Source organism: Grus americana, chromosome 1 (genome assembly GCF_028858705.1).
Source record: "Grus americana isolate bGruAme1 chromosome 1, bGruAme1.mat, whole genome shotgun sequence".
NCBI classification, from domain to species: Eukaryota; Metazoa; Chordata; class Aves; order Gruiformes; family Gruidae; genus Grus; species Grus americana.
This window is the reverse complement of record NC_072852.1, coordinates 102,877,688-102,894,668: the sequence shown is the minus strand read 5'-3', so window position 1 is coordinate 102,894,668 and position 16,981 is coordinate 102,877,688. Positions and strand designations below refer to the sequence as shown.

The 16,981-nt window shown below is 52.5% G+C and overlaps 1 protein-coding gene across 2 annotated transcripts in view; it reads right to left on the bottom strand.

Annotated features, from left to right (window-relative positions):
- Window positions 1-16,981, bottom strand: part of IGSF3 (immunoglobulin superfamily member 3) — a 100,892-nt gene that overhangs the window by 13,955 nt on the left and 69,956 nt on the right. For both annotated transcript variants that reach the window (XM_054819675.1, XM_054819684.1), the window contains one exon: window positions 14,879-15,283. In XM_054819675.1, the coding sequence (XP_054675650.1) occupies window positions 14,879-15,283 (405 nt within the window). The remainder of the gene's footprint in view (window positions 1-14,878; window positions 15,284-16,981) is intronic.

Below are 16,981 nucleotides of genomic sequence, written 5' to 3'. Positions count from 1 at the left end.
TTTGGAGAACCTATGGAAATAATTCACAGCTTTTACAGACCACAGGCTGAAAACCGCTGAGGTGTAAACACTGTGGCACACAGGTTACCTTGGGGCAGCTTCACCTTTGGGCTGCAGGCTGGTTTGCTTGCTCATGCAGGGCAGAGATCCTCTGCCCGCACTCTGGTGAAGACACGGGAAGCTTTGGGGGCTGCTCCCACTTCTGCTCTCCCACTGGAGTGGAGGAGGGGGGACCATCAGCCACCACTCACAGATAGGCAAACTAATCCAAAAGGCTCATTTTGCATTTGGGAAAAACGATTTAAAAGGGGGAAAAAAACCCCAAAACAACAAATGCTGAAGTCAGTGGTCCAGGGTGATGGTGATGGCAATGGTACAATACACCGCCAGGGAGCCCATCTCTTTCCATCCTGGTGGTAAGTCTACTCCAGTGCAAAGCAGGTCTCGCTATGCCCCGTGCAGCTCGCCAGGTCATGTTTAAAGATGCCTGCGTGAAGTGATCATAGCTGCTGGTGCATGAGTGAGACTGCAAGAAGACTGACACCCCAGGCACTGAGCCAGCCAAACCTCACCCTCCTGACATGGGTGAAACTCCCTTTCCTGGCTTGCGGATTTGCCTGGGCAGAGAGCCAGGACAGGGCTCGGCCTTCAAATTGCTGGGTTGATCCAGTCTGCCCCAGGGGCTGGGTTTCGGTGTGCCAGGGCAGGGTTGCTCCAGCGCTCCATCAAGCAGCAGAGGTGGTGGGCACAGCGATGAAAATGGGCACGGTTACACGGCATTTTCTGCTGCGCTGTGAAGAGGCTGATGTTCTCTTAACAGCCTCCCGAACATCTGCTTAGTGAGGGAAACAGGTGCATGTGTCTAGGTGAAGTTATCGTGCATATCATCTGCAAACCATAATCGTGTTGCCACAATGTCTCCTGGCTCCCTGGAGGGTGCCAATAAAGAGGATATCATACCTTGATGTACTGTAATTGGTCCTGCATACGCTATTAAGGCTTTCAATTTACGCTGGCAACAAGTCATGGTTACAACCCTCATTTTATTTTTAAGCCAGCCTGGTCTCCTAGCCCCTGTGAAGAACACGTGCAGGCATAGCGGTGCTCAGGCAGGGGCCCTGCAGGCAGTGGTGGGACAGAAGACATCAGCTCTCCGATGGCACAGAGAGAGGCTCTCCCGCACCACTGAGGGCATCCCGACACATTTGCTCGAGGAGCTCCGGGAGGTTCAATAAGTGATGACTTACGCTGGAGCGTGGCCAGGACACGGGGGATGTTACGTGCCTCTTAGGGTGGAGAAGCTGGTAAAGACACCAGGCGTCCACAGCAAGCCCCTATGCTTGCTACATACCTCACTTTACAGACCGTCCTCCAGCATCACAGTCCCTTTGCACTGCTTCCCAGGCTGAGGAAAACGTCCTCACTCATTTGCAAGGACACACATTGTTTCAGGATAGCTGCGGCAGCCCCTAGTCCTCAAAGCTTGCACCTCTGGGCTGGGGGGCGACAGGTCTGACACACCTTACAACCACAGCAGGCTATGACATGGCTAGGTGCTCTACATGCAGATATATATGGTAGGGCTTTTCCACACACAGTCAAGCAGGTAATCAGTCTCCCCAAGCTGGGCATTTGATAAGCACAGTTATACAAATATTTGGGGGAAAGGAAAGCAATCATCATCATCAGAGCAGGACAGAGGCAGTGATGTGATTCACAGCTTTTCTGCTGACTCGCTGGTGTGGTGAAGCCACTTGGTTCCCTCCCCTCTGTTTCCTAATCATCAAGCAGGGGTTACAACACTTACCTTTACCAAAGCACTTTGCAATCTGTACATAAAAATGCTGTGATAAAAAGATGCCCTGTCTCAGACTCTTTACATCATCTTTCCTTGTAGGCAGCAAGAAAACACAACAGCAGGAGTTCCCTTCCCACCTGGGAGCCACTGTTACCAAGTTCTGGGAACAGCAACGTTTAATTGCAGCTGAAGATACCCTCCCTGCAAAAAAGCCCCATACGAAACCCCTGCGTGCTGCCCTGCAGCGAAGGAGGAGGGGGCCGCTGGCTGGGGAATGAGCCAGCTCCGCATGAGCCAGCGGCCGTGGCGCAGCAGGGGTGGGCAGGAGGACAGCCACCACCAGCCCACAGAGTCCCCGGGGAGCCCCGTCACTGTAGCAGGAAGGCAGTGTCCCACTTTGGAGGCTGTCGCCCTCTGGGGAGAGCTCCTCCAGAAGATGCTCTCGCTTGGAGAGAACTGATGAAGTGTTGCAAACAGTTTTCCTGGGGAATGTCCTACTTTTAAAAGATTCCGTCGGGATTTCACTCTGCTGAGGTGAGGAGTGGGGGGAGCAGAAATGGGGCCAACCCGACCCGAACCCCGTCACAGTTTAACACCATGCATGGGGTTTAGCACGCTGATCAGAAGAGACTCATTTCCAGGAGCATGGCCCCAAGGAGCTCTTCCTGCAAGGAACCCATCTCTCCCCAGCACCCTCCATGTACAACCCTGAAGGGCACTGGCCGGGCTTTTGGCACGAACTCAGCTGACCCCTCAGCCTGGGTCACAACCCAGAGGTGCCACATCATTTCCCTCACTAGGGCCTGAAAAGCACTCAGGGCCCAAATTCCTCCCAGGGGATGTTCACCTGGGATTCAGAGACCCATGTGCAGGTTCACTGCACTGCCACAGGCTTAGACACGCACTAACGCTCAGCACCTCTGCCAGCCCTTCTCCCTTCCACAAAGCAAGGCTGAAGAACGTCCTCCACCTCCGCACGCACTGCAAGGACACCCGCGTTAATGACCATGGGGAACTGGGGCGACGGGAGTCAAGCAAGTACACGCCAGCCTTCTGACTCAGCGTGGCGAGGGGTGGGTGACTCATGTTTCCTAGGTTAGCTGAAAGCAAACCAATGTTCAAAAGGGAAAGATGTGCGAGTCCGTTCAGAGAAGAGGCAGAGGCATCAGAGAAAAGGCATTAGCAGAAGGGAGGAAGATGAGATGTTCCTATGAGGACCTTGCTCATTAGGCTTAACTGTGGCATACAAATCACAGCAAAATAAAGACAAAGACTTCCAGTGCTGGGGCAGCCTCCCTGGAGACAACAGGAACATGGCAGCACAGCTCCCGACTCCTGTTATTCTCTTTTAACAGAACACAATTCCTCCTGAAACTGGATTAGCAAGGTTGCAAATTGCGTTAGCCAACATGGGAGGCTGCTGGTGCAACAGGAGCAGAAGAAAGGGAAATAGCATTAGACTTTGCCTGCCATTATTACTGCCATTATTAACTTGTCACTTTACTGTAGTGTTCCTATAACAATGAATTATTGCCTGCAAACAGGCTGACATGATTGAATTACTGGGAGAGCAGCTCCATGGGAAGGAGAGACAATGTTAACCCTTTCCTGAGGAAGGCTCAGCTGCTGCCCCCTTCCAAGCGGGCAGACAAAAGAGCCGAGGCTTCAACTTTGAACACCAACCTGCCATTTTGACCTTCAGCAGTGCTGGTTTCAGAGCAATGCCAAAAGTGTCTACAGTCCCCAAACCCCTCAGGTCCTGGTTGCAAGTGGGTTGCTCTGGGTTGGACATGCAAACCAAAGCAGAACATAGGTCTGTCTGCAAAAGCGATAGACACAGCTGGAGCTCTCCTATCTGCAGGCCTTCCTGCAACCTCACTAGCCTACTAATTCCATAAGGCTAAATCTTCACTTTTGCATGCTGCTCTTTTCTCCTATAGAAAAGATCGGTCTCTGGGACAAGCCACCAAACCGACTGACTGCTAGTCTAGATGGATGTGGGTCGCCTTTTTTTCCCCCTCCCCTCTCGCAGCGACAGTACTGTCTCCTTGCAATCAGACAGGCTGTTAATCCGACTCTGCTCTGCCCTGCCTGACTCCCCTGGAGAGACGGTGCGATGGCCCTTCCGCAGAGGGCTGTGCCAGGGCAGAGCCCCTGCGCAGAGCGGGAAGGAGCGGGCATGCCTTCATGCACCCAGGCCATGCCCTTTGGTATCACCCTGGGTACCACCCAAACGCTACCCCCACTCCCCTGGGGTTCGAGAGGCTTGAGCCTGCCTGCCTTTGGTCTCTTCCTCCCTACAGGTACTGCTCATGTTTTCATAAAAATCAGCTACATGACGCTTCTCTCCCAAATTTACAGTTCCCTATATGAATGCTGCAAATAATGTCTCCTGCATCACGGACTGGTGGGTGCTCCCAGCCCCAGGAGCAAGCCTACGAGCTGGCTGTGACCCACCTCCTCTCAGGGACAGAAAGAGGCTGGGAATAAACCACCAAGTGACCCTCATTCCAGTATGTTCAGCAAGCTGCTGCACCATAGCCCAGCAGGCGCAGACGTTCCCCAGTCTCACAGCCTGCTGCTGCAGCAAGACGAGCTGGGTACTGAAGTAGCTGTGCACATCCACGCTGACCATCCATCCCCCATTCCAACAGCCCCAGCCCAAAACTGAGCCCCAAGCACAGGCACGAGCCCTGAAGCACACTGTACTACCGTAACTCCATATTGGGGAAGTGCAGCTCGATGGGACTCAAAATGCTGCCCGTGGGTGCTGTGGCAAAGCAGAACAGGCATCTCCCCTCGTACCCTGCGTGGACCTGCCTGCATCAGATGCTCTGCTGTATCCACACCAGCTTCAGCCCCACCAAAGATGAGCACTGCATCAGCCAAACCTACTGACAAGTGGCCTGATGCCCCTCCTCTCCCCAAAAGCAGCACAGTCGGACTGCTGACCTACTGAACACATAGGTTGTGGGTCAAGTCCATCGCTACACGCCACACGCTGTGGCGCGAAGACTGCAGGCGGTGACAAGGACATCTGTTCAGCTAGGGGACAGCCCGGGATTACCAGCCGTGTCACACTGGAGCCGGCGGAGCAGCTAACGAACTAGCGGGTTACCAAGCGAGGCCTCAGGGAAGCATGCATATGTGACCCAGAAAGTCTCCTTAAAACCCAGAAGCCGTACATCTGTGAGCATATATGGAGAAGGCTGCGTGTGTAGCTGCAGGGAAGGAGAAAGCTGGGTAGCCCCCAGCCCCCAGATCTGGTCATGGCTAGCCTGGAAGACCACTGGCTGGGACATGCTGCTGGCCTGGGAAAAGCAAGAGCTTCCCTGAGAAGCAGAAACTAAGTCTCTCTGAAGGACAGCAAGGACTCAAGGCCAATTTAAGAAATAAACAACTATTCTCCAAAGCAAAACACCCCACAAACCTAAACCCAGAAACCTTCCTGCCAAACCCCAAAATGAATTTAAAAGTTCTGCAGGAGAGAGAGGAGGGGAGGGAGGAATAAAAGATTCCCAGCATGAGTTGTGCCTGCTGTCAGAAAACAATATACGGCTCACTGATCACTTGTAAATTAAAATATGGAGATAGGATCACTGAAGATAGATTCAGTACCAAGCTACAGCCACAGAGGATGAAGAAAGAAAAAAATAACATACTGAGATATTTAATCAAACGCTCATCAGAAACATTTCAAACAAAGGAGTGCTCTGTCAATTAGGAAAAAAAGTAATTAAATGTACCCGAAGAGCAAGTTGTAACACATACAGCAGCACCACACACTAACTCCCGTGCCATTCTGGAGGCTGCCCATTAATAGCCAAATTTCCTAGCAGGGTGTCAGAAAAACACTTAACGAGTTTGTGTAGGTGCACGCTAAGAGTACAACTGCACCCTGTCGTGCATGGCTGACTTTTGCACACACTGGATTTGACTTGAGCATTTTCAGCAGCTACTGTTGAAAAGCTGTCTGCTACGCAGAGAGAGATGAGATGCTGAGGGTGGTATGAAATGCCATGTTCTTGCCATCCAGAGAGCAAGCTCTCCAGAGAGACTTCAGGCAGGATCAGGAGATCTTTTGGCTGCTGCTAACACCAGCCCTGCCAGCGCCAGGCTGCCAGTGTTGCCCTCCGTGCAAAGATAAAAGCCCCCTGAGAAAGACCCAACTGAATCCATCCAAGAGCTTGCTCACTCCACCCACCTTTAACTGTTCCTTTCCACTGGATTAATTTTCTGCAGGTTTAGTAAACTGAGCTGGCACACAGCGAGATCGATGCTGGCACAAGGAATGGAACAGGACCATGCAGCCAGCAGCATGCACACATCAGCGATGAGGATCATCTCCTGCTGTGCAACCAAGTGCTAGATCAGCTCCACCTGCACCCTAAACGCTCATGAGGCTGCTGCCTTCATGCATTAACTGGCGAATCCATTTACTGTGTGGAAGAACAACCAAACAAAATGAGCCATCTGTCGTTTCTCAAGAACTCATCATCTTGAACTTTTTAAGGATAGAGGAAGTATTACAGCAGGATGGCCTACAGATCCATCATTATCTGGACTCCCTGCTTCTGTTATAGAGGATGGGGAAAACTGTAGGAATTTTCTTTAACAGCGTCCCAAATTCCTATTTAAGCAAGTCAGTGGGCCCTGGGAGCCAACTTTTATGTATGCACGTTAAGATAAAAGACTCTGAGCCATAGGCTCAGCATGTCTGGAGCCAGCCATTTCACCGTAAGGAAGCAGATTGCAGGTTCAGTGAACCCAGGAATTTAGTCTTCAACCAATGTCAGAACAGGTAGAAACCCCAAAATCATCAGCCCCTTATGAACCAAAGTTCTGGAAAAGCATTCAGATAAAATTTGCCCTTGTTATTCTGCTGACACAGAGGAATTAATTTCAAAAGGTAATACTGCCACAGGAAGATATGGCTAGGTTTCTTTTACTGAAGTTGATTCCTTTATGTGGGCATTGCTGTACCACCTGGCTTTGCAGGTCACTGTCATGTTGAAGAGCAAAGCCACTGTGTCCAGCCAGCTGTGTCCCACCAGCAGAAGACACCCCCAGACCATCAATCCAACCAATGCTCATGAAGGCTAGAGGCAGGGGATTTACAGTACTTAGGGCTGGACCATCTCACTGCCTGGCTGTTTAGCACTCTTCTCCAAACAGGACACAGCCTGCCTGTACAGAAGACTGATGGGGAAAATGTAGTTTTTCATCCAACGAGAAGCGTCCCACACAATACAGAAGCTAGAAAAATGGTACAGGTCCCATGCACAAGGATGGACAGCCAAAGCTGCTGCTCGGGCATGCTGGGAGGGACACCTGGGCTGGGTACCAGACTGGAGGGCTGAGAATACAGCAAGAGAAAAATCGTGCTGCTGCAGCACTGAGCCTACTGGCCCCAAGGCCACCCACCTTGTGGAGACCAGCAGGGCAGCTGAGGTGCTGGGGACTGGGGAAGGAGAACGGTGGTCAATGCCCGGCTGGAAACCCGCTCATCACCAGCGCTCCCTCTCCCCCAGGGGCTGCCCCTGCTGACTCTGCTTTTGAGGACTTCAAGGACGTGAGGGATGCACGAAGCTTTAGAGCTGGACAACGTCTAAGTACTGTTCACTGCAGAGTATTTTAGTCCAAGGAGAGCACACAGGGAATCGATGAGAAGCTAAAGTGTGTGGAGAGAAGACGTTCAAGACAACATCAAAGAAGCTGCATGTGCACAGACTGCAAACAGGCTGACACCGTGGTTCTGTATAGGCATGCTGCAAATGGGAGTGGAAAACCGCTCAGGAGATATCAAAGAGAGAAGCAGAGTGTGCTTTGAAATCGAAGTGAAAAAATTGCTTCTAAAAAAGTAACCGTGAAGAGAGTTAATTTGAACAGAGCAGCATATTCTGAATACAGCCCAGGTCTCCTGGCATTGTCAGTCTTGTTCAGGGGCTGAAAAGCAAGACTGCCTGCAGTAAGATCAATGGGCACACACAGAGCAGGCTGAGCCGCGTTAGGGTCCCAGTAGGTGCAAGGATGCATTCTCACCCCCTTCACCCTTGTGAAACGCATCCAAGATGCTTCATACATTTAAAATCCAACTTCTCAGGTTATGCCCTTAGGTGCATCTTCCAGGCTGAAGCCCCAAGGGAAGCCCTGAACATAACTGACTGCAATCAGCTCAACATGCTTGAGTGTGACAGAAACATTTCACGGGCAACCTGCGGAGGAGCCAAGTATCACTGCTCCCAAATGGGAAACCAAAGGCAGGAGGAGGTGAATCACAGCTCTGACCCTGCAAGGCCAGTGCCAGCATCCCCAGCACGGGGTTGGGAACACTGCAGTGTATCCAGCACGAGGTCCCTCCCCTGCTGCTCACACTGATGGGCTTGTTTCGACGTAGCAGTCTTTTTGTGGGATCAAGATGGCATTTGCTCTGGGTGCTTCAGCTCTGCTGACACCAATGTAACCTCACGCTGATGTGTGACCTGCATTGGGCCAGGTTTGCCTGGCTGAGTGATGTGGCGGAGGACCTCTCTGATACCCATGAGCGCAAAACCACAGCTGGCTTGACAAGGCCAGCCAGGAAGCACCCCGCTCGGAGCAGGGCAGGGAGGGCATCCTCAAGAGGCGAAACCCCACCTCAAATCTGTATTTACAAACCAGTGCCTGAACACTAGAGGGTATGTCATGCACCACAGCAGCAGCAAGAAGAGGAGGCTCTCAGACGTATCTGACACTGACGGTATATGGAGAAGATGGGGGATGGGGATGTTGGGAGCAGGGTGTGATAGCCGAGCGTGGAGAAAAAGCACCACAGGTGCCAGCCTGGGATAAATAACTGTGCTAAGGAGGCAGCAGCAAATCTAAGTGGGGAAGCTGTCCCAGAGGACCTGGCAAGTGTGGGGAAAGAGTTGCCTCCCCAAGGCAAACATGCAGGGGCAGGACACTACCAGGGGTACGAGGTGGAAGAAGCAAACCCACCTGTGCTACCTGGAAAAGAAAAAGGGCTCCAGCTGGGTCACTAATGGAGGTCTATGCAAGGGGACAGCCCTGGGTCACACAAAACTGATCTCCTTCATTTTGTCTGTTCAGTGTGCTGGAAGCCAATAGGAAAGAGCAGCAGCTCTGAGGTAGAACAGCAGGTCTTACCCTGCTGGTAGTGAAGGGAAAGGAGCAAGTCCCAGAGCACCCAGGGGAGAGGAGGCTGCTCTACACCGCAGTCACAGCTGCTGCTGAACAGCCTCCTGTCTCTCCTGAGCACTCCTTGAACTCCTTCATCACTCAAGCAAGAGTACAACTATTTGCCAGATGGAGCAGGAGGCTGTAAAGCAGGGAAGCAGTGCTAATCTATAGAGCAAAAACCACTCTGGGATCAAGCAAGCAGCAAACTTAAGTTTCCAGACTTCACTTCTGTAAGGAAGTTTCCAGCTCATTAGCTTTCCTTGTTTAACTTTATGGCTGTATGCTGCCAGCAGCAAGTGTCGGGTTTTTAAGTAGGCACTTTGTGGCCCTTGAAAACACTTGTTTGAGCCTCCATTCAAGAGTCTGGTCAGTACCGTGCTGGCTGCCCACTGTAGAAAAGGCATCTTTCACATCCATCCACGAGAGGATTCCTTGCATGCAGACATTACTAAGAAATGAGACGGAAGAAAGGCATTAACAGTAATATCTGATTTCCATTTGTTAGGGAAAGCCTCTCCTTATACTCCACAAGTGTCTTGGCAATTGTTTGAAAATCAGTCCTCCTCTCCCAGCATTAAGCGTGCCATAAAGCAGCCTGTTTTTCCAATTCTCCTCTGCCTCATCCCCTCCTCATCCTCCCAGCATCTCCAGCCCGCAGGGTCACAACCATCCCCTGCTTGTCCACTCTCTGAGTCTTTAGAGGGAAGGATGAGCGGGATGCTGAGCAGTCTCTCTGTGGCTGCCAGGGACGGGTTTGGACAAAGAGGTAAGGGTCCTCTGCTCTCTGCTCCTTAGGTTTCTCTGGCCACTGCTAGCCCAACGCAGCCAGGCTGCTGTGAGTGGTGGTTTTTTGTGGACAGCAGGAGAGCGGCAGAGCGCTCTGCACCCACCCGGGTACAGGGTTTCAGGGGAAGCACAGCTCTGGCTCACCCCACTCTCAAAGTAAGGTTCAAGCACAAGCCTCCCCCAGCTTCTCCAAGGCCAGCTTGAGGAGCCCCCACCCTCCCCCTACAAGATGGTTTCAACTTGACAGCTCCTAATAAACCAAACTTTACGAAGCAGCCCCTGGAGAACCTCTGGAAGCTAATTAATGCTCTAATGAAGAGTCTGACTGCCTTGTTTGCTCGACGACTCCCAGGTCAATCAATCTGCCATAGCCCCGCTTGCAAAAAAGCAGCGAGGAGCCCAGCACCCCCAGCGTCTGCTCAGTTATCATCCCCCACCACCCCTCCCCATCCCTCCTCCCACGTTCATTACTGTCAAAAACCGGGCAGCGAGAGGGCAGATTTATAGAGGTGATTGCAGCTTCTCCCCGTGTGCCTGCTCCAGGATTAGTCACGAAGGAACTGGCCGAGGGATGACGTGAGGACGGAGCGTGGGGTGGTGGGTGCCCTGCAGGTCTGTGCCCCAGTACAAAAGGGATGAGGGAGTGCTCTGGGCAGGGGGTGGGGGGCGCTTTGCCACAACCTCCCGATTGTGCGAAAGCTCTGCTTTTTTATTCTGCTGTTGCCAACAAGACTCCCCAGTGCTCAGACCCCAGGCCCTCTCAAAGCTCTGCCAAACCACCCTCCGCTTGTGCTGCAGGGGAAAGATAAGTGCAGTAATACACACGAGGACAATGGCAATTTAATACACCAGCACAAATCTGCTCAAGCCTCCTTGCCAAAAGAGTCCTATCCAGATGTCCTAGCCTGCTCAGATCACAGCACAGTCCCCATCATGCCGCCAGAGACTGTCTGCTGCCCTTGTCTGAGTCCTGCAGACCACACAGACGTACGCTGCTCTCAGACAGCACCTCCTGTCTCAGCCACTCCATCCCTGAAAACCTGGCAGGGAGAAGCAAGATCCAAGGAAGAGCCAGGAATAGAGCCCACCTGGCAGCCCTCAGGTCTCCCCTTGACCCCCATCCATCTATCTACCACCTTCCTCCCTCAGCTCGGCCTGCAGCCTGGGCACCGTTCCCCCACCACGCTGTGTGAGGAAGGGGGCAGAGGGCAGAGAGCAGCGACGGGGTACTGCTCAGACGGCATCCTCACACCGACAGCTCAGCCCAAATCCAAACACTCTCAGGGTGACCTGGGTTCAAAAGGAACCACCTGCACCTCTGCCTCCCCTAAAACCCAAGGTCAGCAAGTGCCAGGGAGTCACCACACCCATCCCCTCCAAGGACAGGACATGTCTGTCCTGACTGATCTCTTGCAGATCAACTGGTAAAGCTTGCATGGAGGATGCTCTTCTCCACCTGGAAAGGGGCAAGTGTGCAAAGGGCAAGGCAATGGCTCTAGAAGGGAAAGGGCTGGTAAACCGTCAGGAGAAAGGGGTGGTGAGCCCCCGGGGCAATCCCCACCTTGTGGGGATGAAAGAACCAGGGTTTCAGAGGCAGGGCAGATACCACAGTGGAAGAGGAACCCCAAACACAAGGATGTGGGGGGGAAGAAATCTCCACCCCAGCACTTGCGGCTTGCTCCAAGCTCAGCCCACGCTCCTGTGCATGGTCTCCTGACAGCTTTGGCTTCGGGGAAGCAGCTGGCATGAACCGAGCAGTACTTTCATTGTTCCTTCTCCTCTGCTGCAACATGAGCTCACAGAGGAAGAAACAACAGGCAGCTCGAGAGATGGAAGTAAAAAGGAGAGCACTGTGTTGTAAGGACATGAAACGGCCACAGGCGATCTAGCTGCATGCCAGTCTGGTCCACAATCCTGCCCAACAGACCCCAACACCAGCCTGGATTTCTGCTCCAGCCTGCAGAAGTTAAAACCCAGCACTCATCCTACAGCAGTGCAGGTCTCTCTCCCTGCAAAGCACACAGGAGTTACCTTGAGGCAGCGTGCCCATACCTGTGCGCAGCCCTCCCTTTACTTTGCAACTCAGCGCGTGCCAGCTTGTGTGACAGTGAGGAGCAGGCCACGAAACAGAGAAATACTGGAGCTTCAGATTCTACCGCTGCTGAGTTTTCACGCACCACCAAGTCATGAACACTGTGCCCTTGTGATACCTAAATTCTCCGTAAGCTCTCACACATACAGCCAGCATCCTTCATAGGGCTCTTCCTTGTGCTGCCAGTCCTTATAATGGCTTCATGCCCCCCACGGGGCCAGGAACGTTACACTCAAAGGCCAAATCTGGCTGTGGATGCCATGTGGGGCAGTTCTGCCATCCCACCTACAGACCTTCACTTCAGAGCTGGGTCAATGCTGCCATTCCCTGCCTTATTCATTCCCTCCTTCAGGAGCTATGTGTTTCGTTTCTCAAATAGTGCTCGTTTCTTCCCAGGAGTAGGAAAGGACTGGAGTGTTTCAAGCTGCTGGCATTTCCTCAACATTACCTGTTGGCCATAAGTGAAATTATTTTGCAGTCACATTAATACATGCAATTCGAAACCAGTGCTGCCACCTCTGTGGTTCCCACTCAGCATGGATGACAACTACAAACACTACCCACAGCAAGAGTGCCAAGGAGAGACAGCCTGAGCACTGAAACGGCAAATGGATGCACCAGGAGAAGCTCCAGCACTCTGTCCCTTGAAGATGTGGGATTTCACAAAGCAAAGAGATTAATGAAGCAATCAGGCAGCCACTATTTTACCTTTCTCACCTGAACACACTTTAAAGGCTGACATATATCGATTGCCACAGTTGCACCTGGAACCTGTCAAATAGAAAGGTCACTCTGACAAACAGGGAGCAGGGGTTTAAGAGGAAACTAGAATCCCAGCATTAACTTATGATCTGGAAACACACGCTGGCTCAATTTGCCAAAAGACCTCCAGACAAGCCTTCTTTACCATGTCTCTTTGTGGTTCGGTAGTGGAGGCAGTTCACCCCAAATGCACTGGCATATGGGTCAAGGCAGGAGCTAGCGGTAAAGGAAAGGAGAAAGCTAGGACTGAGGCATCCAATAGCAGCCAGAAGTTATGTCAGATTAAGGTGACTATGGAGTCACAGACAGATTGACAGCACTCTCCGTTGTTCAATCATTCAGGGGTCCTGAATATTAATCTGAAAACCAGTATCTGCTTCACCAGGACAGGTCTGACTGCGGGGCACTAGGATGTTCATTCAGAGGCGACCAAGGAAGACGCCTTGCACATCATCCTGGATCCTCTCTGGAAATTATCCAGCCAAAGACCCAGCAACAACATGACCCTCTGCAGCTTGCAAAAACCAGAGAGAATCACAGCAGTCACTGATACAACTGCCAGCATTACATTTATAGAGAACATCAAGCACCTGCTCTCAGAGGCTGCCTAGGACATGGAAACAAAACACAGAGAGAGCGCGACCATGGTGCTGGCGACGCTCTGAGGAGCCCCCTTCTTCCCCATTCCCTTGTGGGCCATAAAACCACAAACATTATGCAAGGCTCATTGGACTGACAGCTAAGATTTGTGTATCGGTAGCTTGTTGAGCAGCAGGGAGATAGGGAGAGGTAAAAACCACGAAGACCTACATGACTTGTTCTGTTAAGGCATCACTTGATGGTTACTGCTCCAGAAGAGAAGAACCTGCTGCCAGAGCACGGTTTAAATGTCCTTTATATGTCCTCCTGGCCACCCCGAGCTGTGACACAGAGGGTCTCTTCTGGAAGCTGTTACCAAGGATTTCTCTCTGTCTTTGTCTCACACACATATGCATGCACAGAGATGTGCCATGAAGAAGCATATTACTCCAGGGACCATATCCAGTCAACACTCTTTCCTAGAGAAATAATCTAAAATGATGAACATCACCAACCTGACCTTGCGAGCAGTAAAAAATGTAGTACAAGGCAGGATAATCAAGATAAATGGAGAAGATTAACCTGGAGATGAGGGCAAGGAAGGAGGGAGGGAAGAAAGAGGATGGAGAGCTCATGAGGCGCCTAGTGCTCACAGCATTCCCTGACTTTTCCAAAGACATGCTAAGGATTGGGGAACGTGGAGGAAAGTATGAAAAGGGCCACTGAGGGGAAAAACACAGAGCCCAAGCCAGAAGACAGACCCTAGGAAAGAGTCCTTCTGCACAGGAACACGAAAGGAGGACTGACTGTGCTGCAAGGACCTGAGCCAAGAGGTGCTAAAAGCCTCACTCCAAACATCAACTCCAGCCCTAAGGCTGAGACAGCAATAAACTGTTCAGCTCAGTGATGGCCCAGAGCTGCCCTGACCACGTATCTCTGCAGCCTTCACAGACAATAGAAGGCAACACCAAAATATAAGTGACAAGGCCTACAGAAGGCACGTAACTTTCTCCACTGGCTGTACATAGAGCATAAGCACCTTGTAGGCTTTCTGACTCTCCTTGCCAAGCCAGGTGTCTGTTGCCTAGATGTTGCACGCTCTGCATGGGCACCCATGGCCTTGGTGACTTCTAGCTGGAAAGGGCTCAGTTTCTGATGGGGATGAAAGTCAGGCTCTTTGGTCACTAGCTGCTTTTGAAGATGCTTCCAGCAGAGTGACAGATGCATCCAGTTACTAGACAAGAGTTCCAGCACCTCAACTACGTGCGTGTGCACGTGCAGGCTTTGGTAGGAGCATCCCTCTCTTCTTTGCCCCATCCCTCTCCTCTCTTCCCCAGCTTAATCTGCTCTGATGAAGGGAGGTGGCAACCTGAAAGCCACCTCCATCTCACAAGAACAGCCCAGAGACTGGATCGGGCTGCAGTCACCTTGCCTCCCAGAAAACCCCATGAACAGCATACGAGGAACAAAGAGAGGACCTGATTCCCTAGAGGCGGATAAAGGGGCTCCAGCATATCCACAGCCAAAAAGCCGAGTGGTCCCACCTGAGCCATGCCCAAGTGTGACACGTCAGTCGCAGGCATGAGAGCAGTCCTCGCTCTGGAAAGACCACTGCAGCACTGGTATGTACTCCATCCCCACAATGCACGCCCCAGCCCCTCTCACACGCTCTCGGCACTCACCTGGCCGCAGGACCCTGATTTCCAGCAGGTTGGAGGTCCTGTCTGCCAGCCGTGTCCAGCTGCTGTTGTAGTTCTTCCTCCAGAGCTCAGCCACGCACTGGTACTTGCCAGCCTCCGTGTCGCTCGCCCTGCTGATGCTCAGGCGCACATTGTTGCTGGACTCGGCCTTCTCGATGGCAGTGCGGGTCCGGAAACCTGCGTACCTGTCACCCCACTGGACCCCGCCGTCACGCGTGAAGGTGACCAGGTCGTGAAACTCAGTGCTGCCTGCTGGCTGGAAACGCCACGTCACCGACACCGGTACCCATGATGGGTAGTGGGGCTTGATGATGCATTGGAGGTCGAAGGACTCGTTGTAGGTCACCCCGGGGGTGCGGGAGATAGCTGTGACAGCAAAGCCGGCCTCTGTGGAAAGAGAGGAAAGGGCTTTGAGAGACACCTGCCTAACGAGGCCCTGCTGTCAACATGCAAAAGCTAGAGCATGGTCATCCAGCCTGGAATAATCAGCAGCTTGCATTGTGTCACCTCCTCGTTTACAATTGCAAAGGGGCATTACAGCAGTGGCAAAAGCACACTGAAGTGCCTGTGTAGTGGCAACTGCCCCTGTGAGCACCAGCTGCAGCGGCAGCAGGATCGCGCTCGATTTCTGCCCAGAGGAGCAAGGTCCCCTGAGACCCGGAGGGCGAGCAGCCAGCCTCTGCACTTCTGCACACTGCCAAAGTCCTGTACGGAAACGCAGCAGAGTGGCAGCAAGGGAGCAGCACCGGGCAGAGCAGTTGCCCAGCGCCAGCCTGATCACTTGCAGACCCTGTGATTCACATCCACCTCTCGGGCAGGGGGTCCCCACCCCGTCCCCCACCCCAGGTCTGCGGCTGGTTGCTGCAGGTGAAGGAAAGGTGTCAAAAGCGAGAAGCAGCAGCCTTCCTTCATGCATCGGAGAGGTGGCAGCAGATACAGAATCCCAGGATGGAGGCAATTGAAACGAGACACGCTGGCTGCTCCTGTTCTTCACACAGCCCGGTTTTTGTTGTCTTCCAGATCACTGCTCCAGGACGGCTTTACGCAGCTATCCTCACACGTCCTTCACTCCACAAACAGGTCAACACATTTTGACTTGTTTACCCCCAGCACTTTGTTGGTTTAAGGTAGTTTAAAACCAGCAGTCTATTAGTAATTTGAAGATAACATATTCCCAGTCAACTGGCTTACATTTTGGGTCAGGGCATTTTCATTGCTCATTTGTTCCTAGCTGCAGAGAAAAATATTTTCTTCTTTTCCAATCACTTCAGTGCAGCCAGCAGATTGAGCAGGGACCTTGTTTTCTACCGGCAACATCCCCAAGAAGCGCTCCCTTCCCGGGTGGCTCTGCGGGGAGTCCCACCCTGGCTGGCAGCTCTCCTCCCTCCCCCTGCAGTGCCGACCATCCTGGCACCCAGCACAGCCACCGCTGCAAGGGGGAGCCTGGCCAGCGCCCAGCAGAAACAGGAACATCTTCTGAATCAGTACAGAGCCTCAGCCCACCACTGGCTTGAAATTATAGTTGAAGAGAGAAGCTGGGAGATCACCATAACCCACAGAGCTGCTGCCGCAGGGCAGACCAGCTGTGGCACAGACACCATCCTGTCTGGACACTGCCAGCAAGTCCCTCTGCAGCCCCATGGCATTACTGTACCAGAGCTCTGGGACATGTAATTACTGAGAAAACAGGTCGATCTTTGGGATTAAAGCCTCTTGCAACGTGTTCATTGACTACCCAGGAGAGCAGAGCAAGACCCAGACTGTCTCCCCTGCATCTCATCCCCACGTAAGCCCTCACCTTCAGACCCTGCAGCAGCCATCCTGCCCTGGCAGTGGGCCTTACCTCCCTGCTAACCGGTAACCCTGGTGTTACCAGGCCCGGCTCAGACCACTGCTGAGCCAGCAATGGCCCTAGAAAGCCAACTTAATTTCACCAAGACCAGCTGACTTCGTAAAATTTAATCTCCAGTTGGCCTGGGCAAGGAAGCTTGCTGAAGCAGTGCCCCCTTACCCTGCCTGCCCCCTCCTTCCCCAGCCAGCTAGGGACTGAAGTCCCTGCTAGGTGCTTGAGATCCTCAGAAGTTC